A 25,491-nucleotide genomic window follows, 5' to 3' on the forward strand; every position below is an offset into this window, starting at 1 on the left:
AAGACGTTGCAGGATGTCTCACGTGGGAATCCCAGCTGGAACCTCCGTAACATGACTGAGCATGCTCCTAAGTGCTTTCAGAAAGAGTATCTCCTGTTCAACTGCATGTGCATGTTTAGCCTGGGGTGTCTTCCCCTGGCTCCCTCACTTCCCCAGTTGCTTTTCTCTCTTGTGTGCTCCTAAAGCCTGACCAACCACTGCAGTGTCTTTCCTTTTGAGAATAGCATGGTAAGGTAGGGGGGTAGGGGGGAGGCGGGGAGAGAAAACAAAATAATTAAAGAAAGCAAACGTGCGTTGAAAAACTATGATCACCAATGTATACAAACTGCATGAGACAGAATGCTACAGTCTTAGCCCCTCCCAAGCCCCACCCACCTCCTCCAGAGGTCCTGGTGAATGCCGGCTGGCTTTTAAAAACAGGGGAAGTCTTGGCAAGTCAGAAAATGGAGCAAGAGATGGGAATTCACACACATTGTGCTGAAGTTGGTCAACCAGTATCAGAAAGAGAGGGTTTGCTTGCTTTGTTGACGTTTGTGTGTGGCAGGACCCAGTCATCACTTTGTGCTGCATCCTAGGAAAAGGTGGATTGAAAGCGGGAGTCCCGAGAAGTGACTGGACTCAGGAGAGACAGGATAAAGGTGGAGGCAAGACCAAGGAGGGGCTCTCTGGAGTCCAGCTGGCAGGACTCACATGGAGCCATGATTCCAGGCAAAGAGAAAAAGAAAGTGGAACGTCACCCTCTTGTTGGACTCTGAGCACACCCAGCTCCTCCCACAGGGAGTTTGCTTTTGGACACGGATGTGCTTTTCCACCCGATGGCCACTATGGGTAAGGTGCGGATGAGACCGAAGTGGGAGAGCTCTGCTCTTTTGGATGGTGGATTGAGCTGAGCTTAGCAAATTTTGTTCCAGTGACTCCACCCTGTCCACTATAGCATTATGAATATATTTAAGTTAGAAAAAAAGAAAGATAGGGCGCCTGGGTGGCTCAGTCAAGCCTCTGACTTTCGCTCAGGTCATGATCTTGTGGTGGGTTCGAGCCCCGTGTCAGGCTCCGTGCTGACAGTTCAGAGCCTGCTTCAGATTCTGTGTTTCCCTCTCTCTCTCTCTCGGCCCCTCTGCTGCTCATGCTCTGTCTCTGTCTCTCTCTCTCTCAGAAATGAATAAACATTTAAAAAAAATTTTTTTTAAAGAGAAAGATCATGGAACCAGGAACTATGATTTACTATTACTATTTACTATTTATTTGGCCATGTGACTTAAGATAACGCATTTTAGTTTCCTCTAGATTAACATTCTCTGAACTGGACCCCTAGTAAAAGTAGTTTCCCAGCATTTGTAAATAACTATTCTAGATGAATTAGGTTGGCAAGCGTGGGCTGTAAAAGATAAAGATGTTTCCTGACTGCAGAACTTCTGAAAGACTTCTACCAGCTAATGGGCACCGTGAGACCCCACGAGAGGGTGCACCTGCAACCCCCCAAATGGGTTTGAACATGGAAGTTCACGGAGCTGAGGGCTGTTCCACAGCATAAACTCTGGGGAAACTCTGGCCTAGAGATTTTGGATGTTTGCATTCTATGCTCTGTCTTCCTGCACGTTTAATTCTCAGCTAAGAAACCAGAGTGAGTGGCAGGAGGGTAAACACTTTGCCTCCCTGATGCTGCTCTTTCTTTCTTCAGATTTACCATTTGGGTGAAGAGAAAAGGGCATAAAGAGAGGTGGAGAAAGGGAATGAATAGCAACGGTGACAATCAAATCAGGAATGGAAACAGTTTTGCTGAATCATCTTATCAAGATGTTTCATCAAGTCAGTGCAAGAGAATTCAACGACATTTAAAAAGCTATCCCCCAAAGTAATCCCAACGGCAGAAAGAAAATAACAGACAAAGACGTCAGCCAGGGCCACAGGGTGAAGGTTCTGAACTCTCAGTTATGTCCATCCTCTGGTTTTATTTGACAGTTGTTCTTTGTTCTAATTTTAAATAAATCCGGCATACATCAAAATATTTGGGAGGAAATAACTTTACACTGATTTTCTAGCATTTTCTGAAACAATTTGCTTTTTTTAGGACAAATGTTTCTCGTGGCCCCAGAATCCCTTGGATGGAGAAAGTTGAAGAGAAGCCCTTACATTTGCGGTAAATAACTAGAGTGAACATTTTTTTTCGGTTACAGTTTCACAGGGATCGGTTTAAAAGTCATGTTATCCACATGACAGAAAGTAACATACATGACGAGCCACAAATACTTCACCAGATATGAAGGGGCATACAATTCCAGAAACATCCTCTAGATGTTGGATGCCCATTTGTTTGAACACCAACACTGATTGAGCGATTACTCTGGATGATACACACTCTGTGTTCTTCATGGGCAATTATCCACTTAACCCTCAGCATCACCTCCATTTGACGGATGAGGAATAGGAGACACAGAGATGTTAAGTAACTTGCCCAAGGTCATGCAGCTCGTAAATATTAGCCCCAGAATTCTGTAGTGGGTTAAAAACTGTATTCCCCTAAACTTCAGACGTTGAAGTCCTCACACCCAGTAGCTTAGAATAAGACCTTATTTGGAAATAGGGTCATGGAAGATACAGTTAACACGAACCTAAACTGGAGTGTGATTCTTACAAAAAGGACATCGCATGAAGAGAGACACCCACAGGGAGAGCACAGTGTAGAGACTGGAGTTATGCTCCTACGAGCCAAGAACTGCCAGGAGTTAGAACAGTGTTTTCAGAGGGAGCATGGCTCCGCCAATACCTTTATCTAAGATTTTCAACCCTCAGAATTGTGAGATAATACGTTTCTGTTGTTTAAGCCGCTTAGTGGTACTTCGTTACAGCCGCCCTGATAAACTAGTACAAATTCCAACCCGGATTCACCTCATTTCAGAGCCTAAGCATTAAGCCATTATCCCCTGCTGCCTCTTCTGTCTGCAACATTTGATAATCACATCTAAGGGAGACTCTAACATTTGGATGGCACTTAGAGGCTACCCAGTCTAGCTGCCCATTGCCATATTTATATCAAAGGGACTAAGACCAAATATGGATCTCCATATAGGAAACCATTTCCCTGTAACAGCTATCATGTGGCCTGGTTATGTCCTCTGGAAACACACACACACATGCGCGCACACACACTCAATTCATCATCCATGTGGTAGCCCTACAAACACTAAAAATCTCTATCAAGACATCAAATCTTCTCTTCTCAGTTAAACACTGTTATCTCTTCACCGTTCTTCATACAGCATGGTTAATAAGCCTTCTCACCCTCCCCCTCAGGCAGTGGAAGATAATTATGTTGTAGCAAGAAATCAGAACTACAATTTCCAGGAAAATCTACTCTAAGTTGGGAAGAGTTAGTCAGTCAAATTATACATTCTTGTCAGTCACTGGTGTGTGTCAAGCCCCTGGACCACTCTTTCTCCATATTTTCTCAAGTCTATTTCTGGGATAGAAATTTATAGTATAGGTAGAATACCCAGGGTCTCCAAGAAAGGTTCCAATTTTGACTAAGAAACAGTAGGATTCATCCAGAGATTCTACCTATGATTGTCCACTTGTGAGGCCTCAGGGGAGGCATCAGGTGACCCGGTCTTCATGAAGGGTACAGGGAACCTAGATGAAATTTCACAATTGGAAGCCACCAGGAATCCTGAACTGCCAGTTCTGTGAAATACAAACCTTTTCTCTTGTCATTTTCCTTGAAAATTTTCTTTTTTTAAACATAGATGAACTCATGTGAAGAGATGCCATGGACAAATCACACAAGAGAAAAGGTAGAGAGAAAACTAATAGAAAAATGGTTGGTTTTCCTAGTGACCAAAGAAATAAAAATTAAAGCAACCTTGAGCTACATCTGCTACATTAAAAAAAAAAAAAAAACAACTTTATGTCTGTTGACATGGTGATTGGAAAACTGGGGAATACTCAGCCTCAAGACGGTCTACTAAATCACAATTTGAATCAAGAGGAGACAAGGTGTTTCAGCTGTCTGTCCTCAGACCTTTGAAAGTTTGGGGGAAAAGTCAGGGACATGGACACACATGAAGAATGCTGAGAGACTCAGGAAAAGCAGAGATTTCCTATCGTTGAGTCAAAAATAGTGCAGACTTACTTTGAGGAAATGAGTTTTGATCTTCCCACAGTGTTTGCCCATCTGCTCACCGACAGGGGAATAGAGCACGTCTTTGGAGGCGATGCGGGCATATGCCACCTTCTTGTTGTTGCTGAGCATCCAGATGAAGACATCGGGGATGGTGTGCTGTGGCTGTGGCAACAGAGGGGAATGGATTTGATGGGTTGGTGCTTAACAAGTACCCTTCCAGAATTCTCCTCCCGGAAATAGTCCCTGTCTGAAAAATACATTCTGTGACTTAAACCATCAAGGCACTTAAACATCTATGCAGTCAAGCAAGTTAAGTGTAGCTTCTTTGAGAAAGCCTTATGTCATGACTTCTAAGTACATACAAACCCCGTATGTCCAACTTGGTTATTGTGCTTTGAGGATACGCAAGTTGGACCCATGATTTGGCATCTTTGGTGACCTACTTTTCTCCAACTATGGAACAAACATCTTCCCCTTTGTTGTTGTTTTTTTGTAATCATGTAATGATTTAGCCTCAAACATTGGTCCCCCTAAGAGCCAGGTAGCTTTCCAGAATATTCAAAAAAAAAAAAAAAAAGCAAAAACAAAAATCCATGTATGTCTTTCTATTTGCTCTTTTTTTTTTAATGTTTATTTACTTTTGAGAGAGAGAGAGAGACAGTGAGAGTGGGGAAAGGACAGAGAGAGAGGGAGACAGAATCTGAAGCAGGCTCCAGGCTCTGAGCTGTCAGTACAGAGCCTGACGCGGGGCTCAAACTCATGGACCGTGAGATCATAATCTGAGCCAAAGTCGGATGCTTCACTGACTGAGCTACCTAGGCACCCCTCTATTTGCTCTTAAGGAAGGAAAAACAATTCTACAAGGGACTTTAGACCTAAAATATGGTTGCCAAGTATTTTAGCTCTATTTTAGGTTGTTATTCAGGAGAAATTTGACTAACTTGCACATTAAATTCTACTTTAAAATCGAGCTAATCAAGATAGGAATTACAGAATTCCCTGCCAAGAGGCCCATTATGTTGTGTTTGAAATGCATATTTCTGAGCCACCATAGCTACCCAATCAAAAGGGAGGTACATTGTCACAAAGTACGCTTTTATTTTCCTGGGCTTGAAGTGGGTGCTCTGCCTCTCTAACCCCATAATCCTCTGGCATAATTTGTTCTCTAAGAGGCATCCCTTCTCTCCTTATATGGAAACAGAAACATCAGTGAGGAGGTTTCCCTAGCCAGAGGGTTGGTCAGTCACAGACCTGAAGTCCTGATGCTTGGTTTGAACCTTCTGGGTGCTTATTAAAATTCCTGAATCTGTTAAAATGACTTCCTGTCTCACTGTTTATTATGTCCCCAGGGAATGATGGATTTGCAACAAGATATACAACTTGTGAGATTGGCAGAAGCAGTAATGTTCTGTACCTCTCCTTGAAACTTTCCCATAAAAAACCCAGCATCTGACAGAAGCAAATATGTGGACCTTTTTAGAACATTCTAGAAGTCACAAAAGATACTGTTTACAACTAACTTTAAAGGAGAAGCTGTTCTTTTACTGGATAGAGTTTAAGTCCACTTACAGTTGAAAACTAATCAAAGGTCCCATACTTATTTTGACTTTTCTTGATTCCATTAAGGAACAAGCTTTTTATTTCTGCTGAATACTCAGGCTTCATTAAAAAATCAGTAAAGCTGTACATGTTTGGCTTAATTTAAAAATCTCCATTCTCACGCCTAAACTAATAGTGACTGATCAGCTCTGCAGGGCTTGGAAGAAAGCATTGCTCTCCACCTTTTATCCTTATCAAACATTCAAACTTCACTAGGAATATATTTGTTCTAATCTCCCAAAGGAAGTTTGCCTTTAGAGTTGATTACCTCATCAACAAGGAAGCGGATTTTTTCCACAAAGATTTCGGCTTCATGGATCATTTCATCAAGAGATAATTTTTTCTTCTGCTGCTGAATGATTGCCTTGGCTTCCTTGGCCATTGTTTCCTGAAACAAGACAGGAGTCCATGTGGGTTTTTCTAGATATCTGGACATAAGTACTGTCCTGTCGCTGGAGAATCCTGAAGGTGCTTGTTAAGTCCCACACCAAGCCATTCATGGGGCTGTTTCAGGGTCTGCCAGTGTGCACACTGCCCATTTAATAGAAATGTCATAGACATACGGAGGCAGTGAATATCATCTCACCTTTGTTTGATAGGTGAGAAGCCAGGGCCTGGAAAAGTCAAAGGTTTGTCAAGGTCCCATGGCTCTGTTAGCCAGGACCCAAATCCAGTAACTAAAACGTATTGAGTTCTTACCCTGTGCCAGGCAAAGCCCTACCTGTTGAATTAATCCTCATTGCTCCTCACAGCCGTCTGAGAGTTTGGAACATCCATTCAGCCGTGTTTTTGTACAGAGGAAATCCCAAACATTTATAGTGATTTCTGAGACCCTGCGTGAGTGGGCCTTGCCTACTCTTTGCTTCATCTTGTATCGCTTCATACACTGGGCCCCAGGCACACTGGTCCTCAGGACGGCCCAGAACACATCAAGCTCAGTCTGACCTCAAGACCAGTGTGCGTGGGCTTTCCTCTTGTTCAGATGTTCCTCCTGGACTCTGCACGGCTCGTTCCTTCCCAAGCCTCAGCCTCAATGTCACCACTGCGTCCCGTCCCCCACATTTTCCTGATCACCGTGGCCTTACAAAATTTCCTTCATAACCATAACCTGTAATCATTTTGTTTAGTTGTTGCTTACCTTTCTATCTTCCGTCTACTCCCCTAAAATGTAAACTTCACTAGGGCAGGGACCTCCTCTGGTTTGTTCTTACCTTGTTCTTACTTATTCTCAGTGTCTGGCAGAGTTCCCGACACATAGCAGGTGTTAAATACATGTTTGCAGAATGACTAAGTCAATCAATCAATCAATTCCTCAGGGGCGAGTGCCAAGTACTTACAGCGCTGTGTTCCCAGCACCTAGCACAGGGCCTGGCACATGGGAAGCCTTAGGTACATGCTGGCCAGGAGGACGAAATACTTGCTTTGTATCAGGTACTGTCCTAGGAGCCAAGGCCTAGGACAGGGGAAGGCACAGGCTTCCTTCCCTGAGACGTGACAGTTTGGTGAGCTAAAAGCAATACATGTGCAAAACATCAGGGGACCAGGGAAAGGCAGAGCTCGGTTTTATAGATGCCATGACATTTACACTGGGTCTTTAAAAAGGAATGGAATTCATCAGGTGATAAGAAGAGAAAGGAAAGTCCAGACAGAGGAACCGATTACAGATAGAAGGTATGTAGGACTGACAAATGCCAGTGATTTTTGAAGCAATGGCAATCTAATCAGGTTTGTGTTTTAGGAAGACCATTCTGGTTGTGGTCTGGGTTGGAGGAAGCCACAGTCTGGGCCTAGTGGGTGCTAAGGAACTCAGTTCAGGCAGCAACGCTGAGGATGAAGAAGTGGAACAAGTTCCAGAGTCTTTAAGGGGAGGAAGCAACAGGGCCTGTGGTCAGATCGACTATGGAGGGTTAGGAGTAAAGATTTAAAGTTGAGTCTAGGCTTCTGGTTGGAGCAACAAATGCAGCTGGTCGTGCTAACAGAGGACATGGAACAAAGTCAGATTGGAAGCCGATGGGTTTAATAGGATGGGTTGAGTTGGAGGCGCTGTGAGACAAGCAGTGATGTGTCCACTGGGAGGGTGGAAATACAGGTCCAGAGATGAGGAGGGACTGCTGGGCCACTACAAGATATTGAATGCGTGGACTCGTGTGGGTCAAGGACTGTTGGATGTCGAGAAAACCCTGTATTTCTCAATACAGAGCTCTGTGGGCAATATGTAGTGCATGGATGTTGCAGAGACAGGGAAAGGCAGCCGGAGGGGCTAAAGAAGAAATGGGGTAGGAGGAAGATCTATACAGTGAAAATCTGGCCTCCCTTGGAGTACAGAGGCGGAGTACATAAACCCTTGTTTATTATCCTGGAAAGAAAGGTGAACCAGTTTCGACACTTGGGTCTTAGTGTCTAGACGATGATTAATTAACTGTGACCTTTAAAAAAAATCCTTTAATCTCGCTGAGCCCCACTTGCATCTTCAAAATGCCCCTGACCAGTCAAACACCGAGTCGTTTTTCTTTGCAGAATGATCACGGCCTCCTACAAAATGTCCCTTGGTGCCACTGTTGGAGCTGAATTTTCGAGGTGAGATAAGCCAGGGTCTAACCTGGTCTGGCATTTCTCAACCATCACTCATTCGACAGGGACTGAGGATCTGTGAGGCATGCAGAGCTGTGCGGGTTCTCCAGGCCACAGAGAGGTATCAGCTCCTGCCCTGATGTCAAGAAAGCTTACACCTCTTCACAATTTTTAATGGAAGAAAACTGAGCAGGGGAACAACAGTTATTTTTTGGTCTCTCCATTTGTGAGGCAAAGAAGTCTATGCCTTTGACAAAATATAAATGTAGAGAAAATGGTCAAAGAGGAAATCCATCAGAATAGGATATAGGACTGGTGGGCTTCTAGATCATTTTATAAACATTCAATAAATGCTCATTCCTTTCCAACTTACCCATATATTCCCTTCTCACTCATGCTTCTACATCACGCAGATGTAGAACCTTTAGAACACTATCCTCATCTGGTCTATGACCTATGCCTCATCCGTGAGGTTTATTTTTAAAGCACATGTTTTAATTCTGTTCAAAGTATAAATAGATTTTCACATACCAGCTCCTGCCAACAGAGCGTAAGTCGTTTCTTATCTAAAGTGGTTTGGTTCAACATCTTGGGCTTCTTTTCTGCTTCAGAGATAAAGGCACTATAAGAGAAGAATAACAATTTGGAAACCTACTTAGTGAAAATCCATTTATGTACTTCCAGAGATTTGCACATACACTTCCTGCAATACAATGGGAAAGTTGATGGAGCCACGGAACCAAGATTTCTCATTTAGAATTAAGCAGTGGTGGGGGCACCTGGGTGGCTCAGTCAGTTAAGTGTGGGACTTTGGCTCAGGTCATGATCTCACTGTTGGTGAGTGTGAGCCCCGCATCAGGCCTGGCTCTCTGCTGTCAGTGCTTCAGATCTCTCCCTCTCTCTCTGCCCCTCCCCTACTCGCTCTCTTTCTAGCTCCAAATCAAATAAACATTAAAAAAAAAACAACAACAAAGAATTAAGCAATGGTGCACTAACTTTTCTAAGAGACAAAGTGAGGATTGGAAATGATCCCCAGACCCCACATTAATTTTGGGGAATAGAGGTTTGTTTTCCTACTTCGTTTCCTATACATATCTATTGTGATTGCTATCCAAGGTCATAACACCAAACGTAAAATAATGCAGTTTTCCATCATCTTACACATTTAACACACACCAAGGGTTTCCTGAAAAGTTGTATGTAAAAAATATTTTAGACTCCATACTGCAGTACGTCCTCCCATGTTAAAAACTCTACCAATGACGAGTAGTAACACTTGGAGGGATGATGTTAAAAATGTGGTCAATAAGAAAATGGTAGAGGTTATGCATGTAATTGAAGAAGAAATATAAGTGGCTTTAAAACATGGGGAAATAAGATACTGCCCTCATTAGTGAAAAGTTAAATGCAAATTAAAATCAATACCATTTTCACCTATTGGATAATAGTTAAGGTTGGTGGGGAAATAGTCACTCTCCTCCACCAATTGTTTAAGAGACGATTTGACAGCACTTGCCAAAAATTAAACATCTATATAATTTGATCCAAAAATTAGGTTAGAATTCTGTCCTTCAAAAACAACTGAAACATTTTGCAAGAATATGTTTACACAGTAATGCTTATTGTAGCATCGTTTATAGTAGCAAAATAAGAAGCAACTAATATATCAGAGACCAGTTAAGTAAATGACACATATCACACAATTAACTACTGAGGACCATCACATACAACTGTAGAAAGATTCCAGTGCTAGTGTGTGGAGTGAAAAAGCAACCTGCTGAACAAAATGTGTGACATTTGTGGAAAAATATAGTGTTTTCATGAATGTGTGGGTCTGCAAATGCACAGGAAAAAAAATCCAGGAGGACAAATCAACTTTTCTCTGCAAAATGGGATTGGAGAGAGAATTGAGAACACTTTTTCTTCATACATTCCTACCTTTTTTTTTTCTTTTGGTAAGATGAGCATGTAATACTGTGAAGAAAAAAATCAATGACAAAGGAAACAAAAGGGGAAAACACCACACTCCCCGGTCCTGCGTCACCGTCGGAAACCTCACTAGCAATTCTCTTTGGACATACTAGTCAAGTGACATTTTCTCTTAATTTTTATTTATTTATTTTTTAATTAAAACAAAAAAAAATTTTAATGTTTATTTTTGAGAGAGAGAGAGAGAGAGAGAGTGCAAGCAGGGGAGGGGCAGAGAGAGAGGCAGACACAGAATCCGAAGCAGGCTCCTGGCTCTGAGATGTTAGCACAGAATGCGACAGGGGGCCCGAGCCCACGAACCACATCATGACGTGAGCCGAAGTCGGATGCTTAACTGACTGAGCCACCCAGGTGCCCCATTTTCTCTTAATTTTTAAAAAGAATATAAAGAATTGTATCTTGAAGAAGGCATCTTGTTGCCACACGTCTACCTTCTGAGACACCCAAGAAACTCCATTCCACTCCCGAACGGACCAGCTTAATGAGACATGGTGGACACTTCTGACTTCTGATCTCTCTCTCCCTTTCTCACAGGGGGAAAAATCATTGATTCCCTCAATCAAATTGGAGTAAATGACCACGGCACCTGTTTGTGTTCATTCTTCATCTTTCATACCCAGCCTGCTGTGACCTGTGGACGGCCTCCTCACCTTCTCGTGGCAAGTGACCTGTCCCTTCCTGGGGAGAAGCCCCAGAAGTCCAGCTGCCTCACCATGAAGGGGTCGCAGCGGGGAGGAAACAGGAAGCCCACCTTGACCTCAGGTCCAAGCCGCTTTCTCAAATCCAAGTTTACCAAATACAAAACTAACATTTTGATCTCTGTCTGACCCTCATAAATATGTTTTCAGCTGCTTGTAAACTTGTAGGGAAAGGGGAATGATCATCACCCCAAGTAGCCCCCTAATATAGAAAATTATTGAGCTATAATTTGCCCACACACAGTTTCTAGAAATATGAGATCATGAAGCTTTTTAAAGATGCTCAAAGAGAATTGCAGGTCACACTTAGCTCACAGCAGGAGCAACACTGATAGATATTGCTTCTATAATGAGAAATGAGAAAGAAATATAGAAAGAAATCTATATATTTATTTGTTTGCTTTCCTTTTATAAAGCAAAAATGATGGGTAACTGAGAGATTAGCAAAGACAGAACTTATAAAGCAAAACACCAGAATTTAGCTACTTAGCTACCCCCATCTATTAGATTTTGCCTTCCATCAAATGAATCTCCACCCCTTCGCATTGTTTCCATTATGACTAAATCTTTTTTTCTTTTCTTTTCTTTCTTTCATTTTTTTATTTAGAGACAGCATGAGCAAGGGAGGAGGGGGAGACAGAGGGAGAGAAAGAGAGAGAGAGAGAGAGAGAGAGAAAGAGAGAGAGAGAGAATCTTAAGCAGGCTCCATGCCCAGCGTGGGGCCCAACACAGGGCTCAATCTCCCCACACTGAGATCATGACCTGAGCCAAAATCAAGCGATGCTTAACTGACTGAGCCACCCAGGCACCCGTCATTATGATAAATTCTCATTTTTGCCCAACTCTTCACCTAATTCATTTCAAGAGTTAATCCAGGTTGTTTCCTTCTGTAGTAGACAAGCCCCTATAATGGCCCCCCCGGTGACCTTCTCCTGCTTTTCTTGCCGTTGTGTAATTCCCTCCCTTTGAACGTGCACTGGACCTAGTGACTTGCTCATAGTAGAGTATGTGAAGAGTGATGGGGGTCACTTCCAAGATTAGGTTATAAAAGACCATGACTTCCATCTTGCTGGCATGCTCTGACTCTTCTTGCTTGTTCATTCTGATGAAGTCAGCCACCATGTCGTGAGAAGGAGCCTGGAGTAGCCCACATGGTGAGGAACTGAGGCTGACTGCCAATAAGCAGTCAGGGAACTGAAGTCCTCAATCCACCAGCCCGTGAAGAACCGAATTCGCAAAAAACCATGTGAGTGGGCTTGGCGGTGAAGCCTGCCCACCGGGCCTTCAGTAACTGCAGCCCCAGCCCATGCCTTGATTGGCGTCTCTGAGAGGCTCTAAACTGTGGCTAAGCCACAGCTGGACTCCTGACCCACAGAAACAGAGATCATACACACTGTTTAGTCACTAAATTTGGGAGTTGTTACTCCATAATAGGTAACTAATACACTCTATTTTTAAATCTTTTATTATTATTGATTGCCACCTGGAATCAGAGTCCTTAATTGGTGTTTGCTATGTTATCTGAAAAAATTCTACTAAACAGTATTTGATTTATTATCCAATCTCATTGTCAAATAGTTGCTGAGTATCTACCAGATGTAGACACATGCTTGGCATAACATTACTAGCATTTTTCTTGCTTCATTAGAAAGTCTCTGCAGTGAGTCTTTCTTTTATCCCTCTTCTTCTTTTTTTTTTTTTCCTTTGTTTCATGCATTAGTTAAGTGTCAGGAAGCAACCGTGAGCCCACAAGTGCCGGCTAAATTACTGAACGAAATAAAGATGGATAGAACACTATCAAATGCCTATCTGAATGCATGTGAAATCAACTATTTTCTAAGGTAATTAAAAGCTGATTCCACATAAGCTCAGCAACCCACATGCCCAGCTGTTCTCCCGGTACCTGCTTTGACTGATGAAGTCACTGAGCACCATCTTCATTTTATCTTCTGATGCTTTCTCTGAAATCTTGATCGATTCTCTCACTTCTTCTATACTTTCTTCCTGGAAACAAACCATAGGGGTAGAGGGCTGAGGGGCAGAAGGAGACACTGTAGTGGAGACCCTGACTGAAGTAGCTCAGACATATTTTGCTGATTTTGTGTTTTAGAAATGAAGGAAGATTTCCCTGATTTTCTCGTGTCTAAACTGGGAAATGCTGCTGCATTCTAACTTTGAAACTTCCTTTTCTTCATTGGAATCAGTCCAAATACAAGTCTTCTCCTGCCTTGCTCAAACTCATCATTCCTATTCCAGATCATTTCCTAACAGGGAATCCTTTATTTGGCATCTACTGTGGGGGGAAACTCATGTCAGGAAATACCTAACAAAGGAGATCAAACTAGATACGACATAAAAAACTTGAAAAGCAACGTTCAAGTCAATTGCTTATATGGGAATATAGTAATACTGAATAATCCTGATTTAAAGGGGATCAATTCTTCTGATTATAGGAGTTTGGGGCAGCGGGTGAGGTGGTATAGGAGAAGAGGACAGGTTGCATATGACAATGGCTTTATGCTTGCGTATTTAATAATCACACTTTTCTTTTTAGGCCTAAATTCTAGTATTCCATTCAGTGGCACTCAATGGAGGGATACGGCACTCAAAAGGCATGTTATCACTGCTTTGCCAGAATCTATAAAAATTGTATTACACATCAAAGTCTGATGTCTGGGGACATATGTTTCCCTCTTTCCCCCTCACTATAAGAACGGGCAAATTGTGGAGTGGTTAAAAATAAAGGTGTAGGGTCAGCAACCTCTGTTCAAATCCAGACTCTATCCTTATGACTGAACTTAACCCCCGCATGCCCATTTTTCTGCAAAGTCAGGTGATAAGAGCGCCCACCTATAGCACCACCGTAGAGAGGTGTGGACTTCTTCAGACGGTGCCTAGTGCTTAGTAAACAAACATCCAGTCATGTTAGGCATGATACACCAAGCATGGCAGGGATGTGGCACTGAGAAAGGAACTGGAAATGAATGGTAAAGGCGGCTATGGCCTCTAGGGAGGCATTCTGCTTTGGTTTGTCGAGCGCCGGGACACAGGAGTCTCGTCTGGGACCGTGACACAATGAGGATGGCTCCAAAGGAGTGCTTTGGGACACTGGGTGGTGGAGAAGAGACTGGGGGGACGCCATTTTTCTCCCCACCACCACCAAGGTGGGGCCTCGAGGATTGGTCCCCTGGGCCCACAGTGGAGGCGGGACCAGCCTACAGCAAACCACGCCCCTCCGCGCCGGGTAACTGCGTTTACCTACTGGAGTGGGATAGACCCTGTAGAACCAGAGGGACCCCTCCTCCAGGCCAGCGCTGCTGCATTGCTTGGATTAATTCTATAAATACACTGTCTAAGATATTTTGCCTGAAGGAGAAGCAAAACCAGCCTTCCAAAGCAAGTCTGTGGCCTCCACATAATGTGACACCAAATCGCCCTCAGACTCTTATCTCCACGATGCCTGGAATCCCCAAGACCAGAGGCAATGCTTTGTTTCACACAACTAGAGACAGAATTATAAAGCAAAAGAGAGAGAGAAATTTGTTCTTTCCTTAGCATAGGCTTTCATGGAATGAGAGGGTCACCTGGTGAGGCATGGCAGGACAGAAAGTAGAGGGCGCCCCAATGAGCTGTGTGGTGTGAGAAGAGAAATACAAGAGCAGGCACAAAGAAACCACAAAGGGCAGGCTCGAGAGCCCAGAGAAGCAGAGTTCCCAGGGGTGCCTTCCTCCCTGGGGTTGGGTGGAACAACCTGGCAGCCGTTGTATGTTGGCCCTGTTATAAATACTTCCCTTCAATCCCTCAAGTAACTATTGGCCCCTTTCAGGTGCCGGGTACTATGCCAGATGCCACAGAACAGTAGGAAATGGTTATTGACCAAATAAACACACCAATCAATTGTAAAATCCGGAGAGCCCTGAAGGTACAGCACAGGGTATTACAGGAGAGAGTAAGGGGGAGAAGTCAGAAGGCCTCTCTGAGGAAGTAGTTGAAACCGTGCTGTGGAGGTTAAGGGGTTACATAGGCAAAGCGTGGAGGGAAAAGTAGCTCAGGCAGACAGGACATCATGGAGGTGGCTATGAGGCATAAAGGAATTTGGTTTCTTCGAGAAACAAAAAGTCCAGTGCGCTTGGAACAAGGGAGAAAGTACGTGAGAGGCAGGACTGGAGAAGTGGCAGGACTTCGCCGTATAGGCAATTCTCTGCCATGGGAAGGGTGTAGGATTTTCTATCAGTTGAAGCCAGGCTCCATCAGTTCTGTGAGAAAGTTGTCTATCTCCTGCCCTAATATCCTGATTAGGAAAACAGTCTATCCTTAGGTCCTATAATGTTATTAAGAAGCAGAACAGAGATTCTAGTCCGGACAGTTTTACTTAAAGTCAAAACATATTCTCATTCCCTTAGGTCCAGAAGGTAGAAACTATGTGCCCTCATGTAGCAGCCACAATTTATTTGCATTTAAATTAAGGTCAAGACCCTCTACTGTGTGAATGAAAAGGTCCCTTTTGCCTCCAGCTGCCCAATGTTCAAATCCATCACCTGTGAGAGTCACCTACCAGCAGGTCCGCCATTTTCTCCAGCATGTTGGACCAATGCAGCCTAAACGTCTGGTCTCCCCAAGAACTGATAAAGTAGATACAGGGCTTCTTGGCGTCAAAAGGCAAATAGTTGTAATTCCTGTGAAAACAGGTTAGGTCTTGAAGTTAGTTGGCAATTGGTATTTTTCAGGCAATTCCAGCCACATGTTCATGTTCTGTATGGTCTTTGTGGGGTGGGGAAGGGTGGTGACAAAACAATCAAATTATTCACTGTGTTCTAATTGGGGACCCATGAACAATAAACAATGAACAGATATATGGCTACAATGGAAAGGTACTAACAGCTACCGCCATCAGACGCAGGACAAAGCCTAGAGCTGAGCGCGAGGGGGCAGGGTTTATCAAGCAAGCCTTCTTCAAGGAGGAACTTCTCTTTCCAGTTTAGAGGAGAGGAGAGGAGGGGAGGGGAGGGGAGGGGAGGGGAGGGGAGGGGAGGGGAGGGGAGGAGAGGAGAGAGAAAAACCAACATTTTCATTTTATTGTCTGTAAGCTATCCACTGTGTGAAAATAAATTGAGATAACAGATGTGAATGAAATTGCTATAAAACTGTAAGAGCATAATATATTATTAATTAGGATGAAGAATCTAAACCGCAGCAACCATATGGCCATCCATCCATCCATCCATGCCTCCATCTGTCCATGCATGCATGCATGCATGCATGCATGCATTCATGCATGCATTCATGCATTCATCTACCCATGCATCCACCCATCCACCCATGCATGCATCTATGCATTTGTGCATTCATCCACCCGTCATCCATCCATCCATCCATGAATCAAATATGTACTATTTCCAGGCCATGGTGCTGATGATGCAGGTTACCTACTTGGCTAAGAAGGGATAAGAGGGATAGCAAAGTAGCCAGATGGGGAGATGTGGAGCCAAAGGAAGTGTTTAAGGGTGGCAGTTGGATATGCTTAAATGCTGATGAGAATAAGACAGCTAACAGTGGGAGACGGAAGACACAAAAGAAGGAACTAATTTGTCAGTTTTGGCTCCCAGGGAGGAAAGGGATGGGGTAAGGCAGGTAAGGTGGGAGAACTGTGGCAAAAAGTTGATGTTTCCTAAGGGCAGGGGCAGCTATATTCTTTTTTTTTTTTAATTTTTTTTAATGTTTATTTACTTCTGAGACAGAGAAAGCATTAGTGGGGGAGGGGAAGAGAGAGAAGAACACACAGAATCCGAAGCAGGCTCCAGGCTCCGAGCTGTCAGCACAGAGCCTGACGCAGAGCCCAAACCCACAGTCTGCAAGATCATGACCTGAGCCGAAGTCAGACCCTTAAATGACCGAGCCACCCAGGCGCCCCACGGCAGCTATATTCTTGACTAGGTTTTCCCCAAGCCCCTCTAATTTTCCCAGAAACATCTGGGACCGCAAAAAGAGAAATGTGACAGGAAGGCCAAGGCAAAGTTCTCAAAATGGGCAGGGTGAGACATGTGGCCTGATAAACATGGACAGAGTTTGGAGTCACACACCCATAGAGGCAGACAGAGGAGAGACCAAGGGAGAGGAAACTGTTTCCATTCCAAAAAGCTGAAGAGAACTTCAGCCTGAAAGAATGGATGGTTGTTCTTTTTAGCTCTCCAACCCAAATTTCTTCTGGAGACCATAAAAGTAGCAAAGGTGGCCGTTGTCTGTTCTGTAGAAGATAAACCAGCAGGTGTCCATTTAGAAGAGAAGCCAAATTAGTTCTCGGCTGGGACTGGGGTTGTTATTACAGCAGGAGAACAAAAAAAATAAATTAAAAAGTTAGAAACTAAAATGCTTTCATCTCCTTTAAAATTACTGCACCAAGAATCCTACGAAATACATTCTCACCCAGATTTTGTCCTTTGTTCCAAGGTTTCTGTGGTTCAGATTATTTTGTGCTAATGATGTTCAGGGCCTTCTCCTCTTTGATTCCCAGAGTCCTCCTAGTCTTACTGGGTCTGGGACTGCGATGCTGTGGTCTCTGGCAAACAGTACAGATGGAGCACAGCAGATGGGAGGGCACCATGAGGGCACCGTGCTGCCAGTGGAAAGAGAAGGCTGCCAGTTTGAATGGCTGCTCTGACACCAGACCAGGCTTGTGACTTTGGGCAAGGGTAGCCCTAGAGCCCTGAGAAGGAGATGATGAACTGCCATGGGATGTCCTGTGCTCTCGTCTCATTCCTGAACTCCAGCCTAATACATAAATTGTAGGTGAATGCATGTGCTTTCTAAAACTGGAAAGCCCAGACCAAACACAAGGAGTTTAATTTATTTTAATGAAGGCAACACACAAATCAATTGCGTGACCGTGTGCATGTGCAAGCATGTGTGTGTGCACGCACATATGGGTGTGGTATAGACACAGGATCTTTCAATTTAGCTACTGCCACCCTGGTTTGCCACTAGGTAGGCAGAGCCTCAATATAGTGACTGAGGAATATTTCTGAGAGACAGAAAGCCCAGGAAACATCAGCATGATTCATTTGGGTCTCCTTGATCCCACTGGCCAGCACTAATACAAAGTCCATCCAAGGGTGCCTTGAGACTTCTCATCTCCTCCCAAACCATTCTCACAGATCTCTTGACATTCTCACCCACAGTCACCAATGGTCTAGTTCAACGAGGTGGGGAGGTTTTTACTGCCTGGTTCCAGTGAAAGGATGCAGAGTGCCTCTGAGTATTTCAGAAACGTTTCCCTGAGTTGCAGATCCAGTTATAGGACCCACTCATTGATCTCCTCAGTTCTGAGAATAGACAGAGAAGCCATCAAAGGCCATCCCAAGTTTGGGATCCTTGTTGGCGTGTGGAAAGGAGGGTTTACAACTAACTATGCCTGCCAGAGAGCAAAAAAACATCCCAAAGAAGGTGGTCCATGGGAGGGACAGGATTTAGAAAATATAGGGCACACTTAAAAATGAGGGGATGAATAATTAAGATTTTTTTCACTTTTGTCCCAAATACTCTCTTTTCACTGCTTAAACCCCTTCTCACCTTTTAGGATGTCACCTTTTCTGTGCCCTTTTTCAACTCCTCACCTCCTCCCCAGGGAAAGTAAGTTACCTGCCTCCTCTCTCTGCCTCCATAGTACCTTGTAGCAAACCCAGCTATAGTAATTCCTTAACTCATTCCAAAACATCTATGAAGATTTACTGTGTTCCAGGCTTTAGAAAGGAGCAGATACACAGGTAAATAAGACACGGTCCCTGCCCTCAGAGTGTCCACAGTCTAGTAGGGAGACAGACAAGTAAAAACATCTTAATGCAATGTGATTGGTGCTTGGTGGAGGGGAGTCTAGAAATCCAAACCAGACTTGGGATTCAGGGAAGGGAATGTGGGCTTCGCCTTGAAGGGTAACGGGAGCCAACAGTTCTGAGAGGACGGCTTATTGCCTGGCAGAGGGAAGACCATCCTCACAGGCCCAGAAGCAGCAAACAGCAGGACACATTTGGAGAACCACCAGAGACAGTGTGGCCGGAGGAAAGGCGGAGTTTGGGGCGTGACTGGAGACGGTGGTAGAGAAGTAGATGGGGATTGAGGCAACAAGCTGTGGCCTCTGAAAATAACCCTGAAAGCCACAGGCAGCCGATGAATGATGTCAGTTCAGGGAGTAACTGGCTCTGACAGAGAGTCTGGTGAATTTCTTGAAGATCCAAGCCAGGTTGGAGATTCATAGGATAATCCGGGTCAAAGGTGCCAATGGCCAAAATTAAAGAGATGACAATCGATACGAGAAATACTTGAGAGCCAAACTTTACCAGACTTCATTGCTGACTAGATGCGGGAAGGAAGGGGAAGAGGACAGCTGATAACTTTCTGATTGGTGGTTCAGAGGACTCAGAGAGCGGGACGACCAGTCCATGAGATGGGAAAGATAGGAAGAGCAGCCAAGTTGTCTGTGAAGGCCATGAGCCTGGTGAACAACTTTGGGACACCCAAGTGGAGGGTGTCTGGATCTGCTGCTCAGGGAAGAGGGCCGTCTGGGGAAATGCACGTGGAGTCCTTGTGATCCTGACAGTGCTCGGAAAGCCGTGTCTAGGTCGGGAAGAGCAGAGAGAGTGATGAGCGCCAGCAATGTTCCAATCTCCTCACGGGCAAAGGGGGGGTACTATGTTCTCTCAGGAGAACCCGATGAGATCCTAAAGCTCTTCCTCATGGCCCAAGGCTCAGAACACAGAAGACTCTCGCTGTGTGTGACATCCCCTTCCTCTCACAAATCACTTGGTTGGTGCTCGACACCACTTTCTTCCAACAGAATTCTAGAATTTTACTTCTCTTTGCATGCTGAAAGTTTATGTGGGTTAAAGATCAGTGAGTGTGCATGGAGATGCCCCAGCTGCCTTCTGAAATGGTCTTTTTTTTTTTGGTGGCTGACAGTTGTTTTTTGAGTTCTTCAGTCTGACTGTGGCAGAAACAAGATAAGAAATGATGTATCCAATAATCCCACTGAGTTGAGTTTACATAATAACACAGAGCTCATGGGGGCGCCTGGATGACTCAGTCGGTTGAGCATCTGACTTCGGCTCAGGTCACGATCTCGCGGTCTGTGAGTTCAAGCCCCGCGTCCGGCTCTGTGCTGACAGCTCGGAGCCTGGAGCCGGCTTCGGATTCTGTGTCTCCCTCTCTCTCTGACCCTCCCCTGTTCATGCTCTGTCTCTCTCTCTCTCTCTCTCTCTGTCAAAAATCAATATACATAATAGCACAGAGTTCAGATGAGTATAGTAACTGTTAACAGGATTTGGATTGAAATGTTAAATTCTGACCTTCCTACCTGGTTATGCTTCACAGTTATAGATATGACAATCATCATCATCATTGTCCTGCCCTTAGATGAATTACCTGGATGTGGCATTTGGAGAGTTGTCAACATGTCACGAAAGATTCAGTACAGTGACACTGACCATGTTGCCCTTGCCTGTGCCTTGCTCCCATAACTGAGATTAAAAAAAAATAATCATGATGTTTCTGATCTTAGGGAAGAACTGAATCAAACAGTCCCAGAAACAGGTCGGACTCCCACTGTCAGAACCCTGGATGCTCTGCCCTGCTGTGTCCCCTACCTGTTCCCTTCTGTCACAAGTGGCTTCTCTGGGTGAGTGGTGGAGATCATAGGGATGGCACCATTATGGGCTGCGCCCCCTTCTCCTTCATGCAGCAATGGGAGGACGTCTTCTTGAGCTGATTCTGCTGACTTCTTCTTACTCCCATGATGGGACCCTCCATCAAGCAGGTTCCCAAAATTACCTATAGAGGCAGCAGCAAGGGGAGAGAGGCCAGGTATCAACAAGCAGAATCAGGCTACTTGGCCGAGGGGATCCACGGTCATATCCTTGCAGGGCAGAGAAGTAAGATCTCAGTATGAAGGTGGGAAGAATGACAGTCAGACCAAACAAATGAGATTGACAATGACGACGAGCCATCACCTTCATCCATCTTATGTTCTCTTTTGCAAAAACTACTCAAGTCACAAGTTACCTGGATTCCATCTCCACTTCCTTCTGCTCCTGTAAAGGAGACACTCCCAATATGAATCAAGCCATTCTCTAATAGAATGCTCTTTCTTGGAAAGGATTTCCCAGATGTGCATCAATCCAGGAAGATCTTTGGGAGTTACAATAAAAGCAACTACAATATGCACAGGACTTGGCATGTATTAACTCACTATACTCTTGCAATAGCTCTATGAAGAATTATTATTCCCATTTTACAGATGAAGAAACTGAGACTCAGAGAAATTAAGTGAGCCTAGGCATAATGGAACCAAGGTTAGTAATCCAAGTCTGTCTGAATCCAAACTATACTCTTAGTCCTTTTATTAAAGTATGAAAATAAATCTATCCCTTACATATTGACGCTAAATGAAGAATTATTCATTTCTTTCTGAGATGCAAACTTCCACCAGAATTCTATCATCTCCATGTAAGACACTAGCTCATTTATTCAAGAAATAGGTATAAAGTCAATGCCATGTGCCAAGCACTGCATGTATTTGTACTTACCAATAGAAACTTCAAAGCTAATGGGTTTATCTCCAATCCTCCGGTCAATCATGGTAGCTTCAAAAAATGCTCCAAAGAGTAAAAATTCCTCATATTTTTCTGGTATAATCTAGAGAAAGAAAAAATATTATACAGGCCTGGATCTATTTTTTTTATTACCAATAAGCTGAATTAGTGATGCTAACTGGTCCAGGGTGATTTGTAGGCATTTCAGGCATTTTCTGAATGTCAATGTTAGCCTGAAATGGCACATCATTTCCCTACTAATCAGACAGGCAGGAACCAGAACCTACAAATCACACATCCAAATCCAGCCATTTATCTAGAATGATGTAATCTCAACCTTCTGAGCTCCTACCTTGCGATTAAAATCTTTTTTTTTTTTTTTTTATTTTAAAGGCAAAGGTTGGTATGTGCATCTTTCTGTGGTGCTATTGTTAAAACACAGGTCTGAAATCACCTTCAGGCGAACAGCCGTTTAGAAAACAAACAGAGTCACAGGATCAGACCTTCACATTGGAGCATCTTTTTATGGATTATATAGGATGACAACATACATTATGTTTTTTCCTCTTCAGAACCTCGAGAGGTCAAAATCTGGGTCATTCCCATTTTATAGGTAAGGAAACTGAGGAAACTAAACTTAAAGTTAGGTTTAGTGACTTTCCCAAGTATTCCGATCACAGACCCGGTGCACTTGGGGCTCCGACATGTGCTAACCCAACGCCTTGGTGCTGCTCAAAGACAGACCTTACTCCCCAAACAACACAAGCCCAAACGAAAGAGACAGGAGGGCTAGGTACTCGCACGAGCATCAGCCAATCCAGTGCATCCAGGACGAGCTATCAGCACTGCAATTCCTGGCATGAGGGTGCTCAGTCCCGGGATCACAGCTGCTTTTCCACTGAAAAGGGCTTTAGGGTTCATCTGATCCAACTGCCTTCTATCCAAATAAACTAAAGCTCAGAGAGACTAAGGGGCTTCCCCAGGTCACACAGCAAGTTAAAGCCAGCCAAGATTTGAGGTCTGGTCTCCACCAAGACTTCCCTCAAGGAGCCTACATTGTGGAAGAGAGGACCATGACAGGTCACAAGACAGGAGCCATGCCAAGGTAACCACACTGTCTGGAGAGGACCCCTGTTGATGCGGAACAAGTTGATGGTTCAGGGAGCAGATGTAGCTAAGACACAGCATCACGTTTCTGAGCAAAGAGGCTGGATGTAGTGCCGTACAGTCTGGGCTTCCTGGTTTCGCAGCTGGATTTGTTACGTTCCATGGAAAAACCAGTAAGGTTCGTCCAAGGAAAAGAAGCAGTTGTGGCTTTAGAGCTGAAGAGCCCCATTCAGTCAAGAGCCCTGAACCCTGTCCCACAGAGAGCCAACAGGTCTCAAAGGGTGATCCTTCCTTCACACAGGAGCCTCCTTGCTGTTGGGCTTAGGAGGAAATGTTTCTACTGACCAGAAAATGTTGGACAGGGTGGGGGAACCATGTTGGATCTTAGTCACAAAGCACACACCCCTCCCACCTGCTGCCATTGTATCCACTGGTTATAATAGAGCCACATATCTCACCTTCCTGGGGCCAAGTTTACCCTCTGGGAGGAGGTTAAAAAGGATTTGGAGACCCGGTGGGAACGTAAGCCATGTAGACTGGAAAAGGGATGGCAGCCTCCTTAGCCAGATAAACCCTTCTTCAAATCCCAACCCTGCTACTTCCTAGCTGGTTGACTTCAGGCAAGTCATGTCCACTGCCTAGGTGTCATTTTCCCTGTCTGTGAAACCAACTTTGTCATAGGACCTACAGAGGCAGAAATGAGACCATCCACATGGAGCACCTTGTATAAAGCCTATACACACAAACGCCACAAAAATGGTACTCATGGTACGTCGACAGACAGAATTCATCTCTTAATCCAACCATCCTTCCAGGTCTAACTCAAACGGTCCTTTCTTTTGGAAGCATACGTTGATTCCTGAGCTGGAAAAAATGATGACGGTCATGTTTACTGAGCTCTTAATACGTGTCAAATGTGGTATTAAGACTTTTACCTACTATCTCATATAATTCTCATAACCACCCTAAGAGGGAGATGCTTTTATTCTACTTGCGTAAATAGGAGGACAATGCAGTCTGAAAGGTTAAAATACCTGCTCAAAGTTACCAAATATGCCTAATACTTATTGAGCACTTACTACGTGCCAGGCTGTGTTCTTAGAACTTTGCATATGTTAAATCATTAAATCCTCACTGAGCCTCTGAAGTAGAGGTTATTATTGGAAATAAGCAGAAGGAGCTCAAGTCACTTGCCCGAAGATTCAGAGGCAATGTTTCTCCAGAGGCTGCGCCACTGGGCCACATCTAAAATCCAGCTGTCTTGTTTGGGAACCCAGCATTTTAATTATTATACTTCACTCACTCCAGGAAATAACAGCACTTTACCTGTAGCTCATTATTGCACATATCACTTTTTATTTCCTATACATTTATTTTGTATATCTTACCTCCCCTTCTGTATCATAATTTCCATGGAGTCAGACTCTACGTGTATTCCTACCAATATTGAGGATGATGTTTAAACAAGAAGCTACTCAGTACGTGTTTACACAATTTAAAAAAATGAGCACATCATCTGTTAGATTAGCTATGCTCTGTGAAAGCTTGGCATAGGGAGATAAGCTTTGATGATAGTGATGAGGGTAAGTTGGAAAAACCAGAATCATGGGATCTCATTTGTCCAGGTACGCAATGAGAGCGTGGCTGCAGCAAGGGAGAGAAGAGCTCAGGACCCTGGTGAGCTAAACAAGAAGATGATATAAGAAGGTGACCTCACCATGTTGGTAAGGTGAGCACTGGGCTATTGAGGCTCTGAGGAAGGTAGAAACCCAGTATTGTAGTTTTAAAATATGTCCACAAATTCTTGGAAAATCCTCCCCTCAAAAGATGGAGCCCAATTCACCTCCCTAATTCCCCTGTGGGCTGGGCTTAAGTGACTCATTTCTAACAATTAGAATGTGTCATACATATCAGTGTGTGGCTTCTATGGATTTTGTCATAAAAGACATCGAAGTTTCTGCCTTGCTGTCTCTTGGATCACCTGCTCCCCTCAAGGGGAAGCCAGCTGCCATGAAGACACTAAGCTCTTAATGAAGGGTCCATGTGGTGAGGAACTGAGGCCTCCTGCCAACAGCCAACAAGGAACCAAGTCCTCCTGCCAACAGCCACGTGAGTGCGCCATCTTGGAAGTAGATCCTGCAGCTCCAGTCAAGCTGTCAGATGACTGCAGCCCCTGCCAACATCTTGATTGAAACCTCATGAAAAATTCGGAGCCAGAACCACCAAGTTAAGGTATTCCCAAATTCCTCATCCGCAGAGAAAATAAATGTTCGTTTTAAGTTGCTAAATTTGGGGGTGATTGTTACATAGTGAAAGATAACGAATAAACCCAGCAAGAAACTGGCCGCAAACAAGAAGCAAAGATGAAAAGAGAAGGAAGGAAAAGTAAGGGTTTGAATGAGACCTGAATTTCTCTTCCCTACCTCCTTCTACACAACAGCCAAGATGGGCCCTTGGCCTTGTAGAAAATGTACACTCTATGAAAATTCCCAGATGCCCTTGCTTTCAGCTAGAATTTTTTTTCAGATGGTATTAGCAAAATATCTTCAAGATATTGACTTGGGTTGAGAAAATCTTCTATCAGGCCCTTCCTACTTGGCAATTTCTGTTTAGAAAAGAATGGCCAGTCTCTCAACAGTAGGAAAGATTGCCACGGAGTCAGATACAGGGGATACTGGCATGGGTGGCTACTTAAGGTACCCACAGTTTCTGGCCAAGTCCAAAAAATGTCATTTCCAAAGTTGCCATATATTCTGAAAAAATACACATAATACAGTCACATCAAGGCAATGTCAATCTTAAACACAACAAACTGACAGTACACATTTAC

General features: G+C 44.0%; 1 protein-coding gene across 1 annotated transcript in view; it reads right to left on the bottom strand.

Annotated features, from left to right (window-relative positions):
• FER1L6 (fer-1 like family member 6) overlaps positions 1-25,491 on the bottom strand; it is a 156,230-nt gene that overhangs the window by 73,514 nt on the left and 57,225 nt on the right. The window contains exons 12-18 of the mRNA XM_025922674.2: positions 21,549-21,657; positions 20,610-20,793; positions 15,533-15,653; positions 12,881-12,981; positions 8,822-8,912; positions 5,988-6,107; positions 4,130-4,282 (exon numbers count right to left, since the gene is read on the bottom strand). Of these exons, the coding sequence (XP_025778459.2) occupies positions 4,130-4,282; positions 5,988-6,107; positions 8,822-8,912; positions 12,881-12,981; positions 15,533-15,653; positions 20,610-20,793; positions 21,549-21,657 (879 nt within the window). The remainder of the gene's footprint in view (positions 1-4,129; positions 4,283-5,987; positions 6,108-8,821; positions 8,913-12,880; positions 12,982-15,532; positions 15,654-20,609; positions 20,794-21,548; positions 21,658-25,491) is intronic.

This window comes from Puma concolor, chromosome F2 (genome assembly GCF_028749965.1).
Source record: "Puma concolor isolate L17-30 chromosome F2, mPumCon1.1.hap2, whole genome shotgun sequence".
Taxonomy (NCBI): domain Eukaryota; kingdom Metazoa; phylum Chordata; class Mammalia; order Carnivora; family Felidae; genus Puma; species Puma concolor.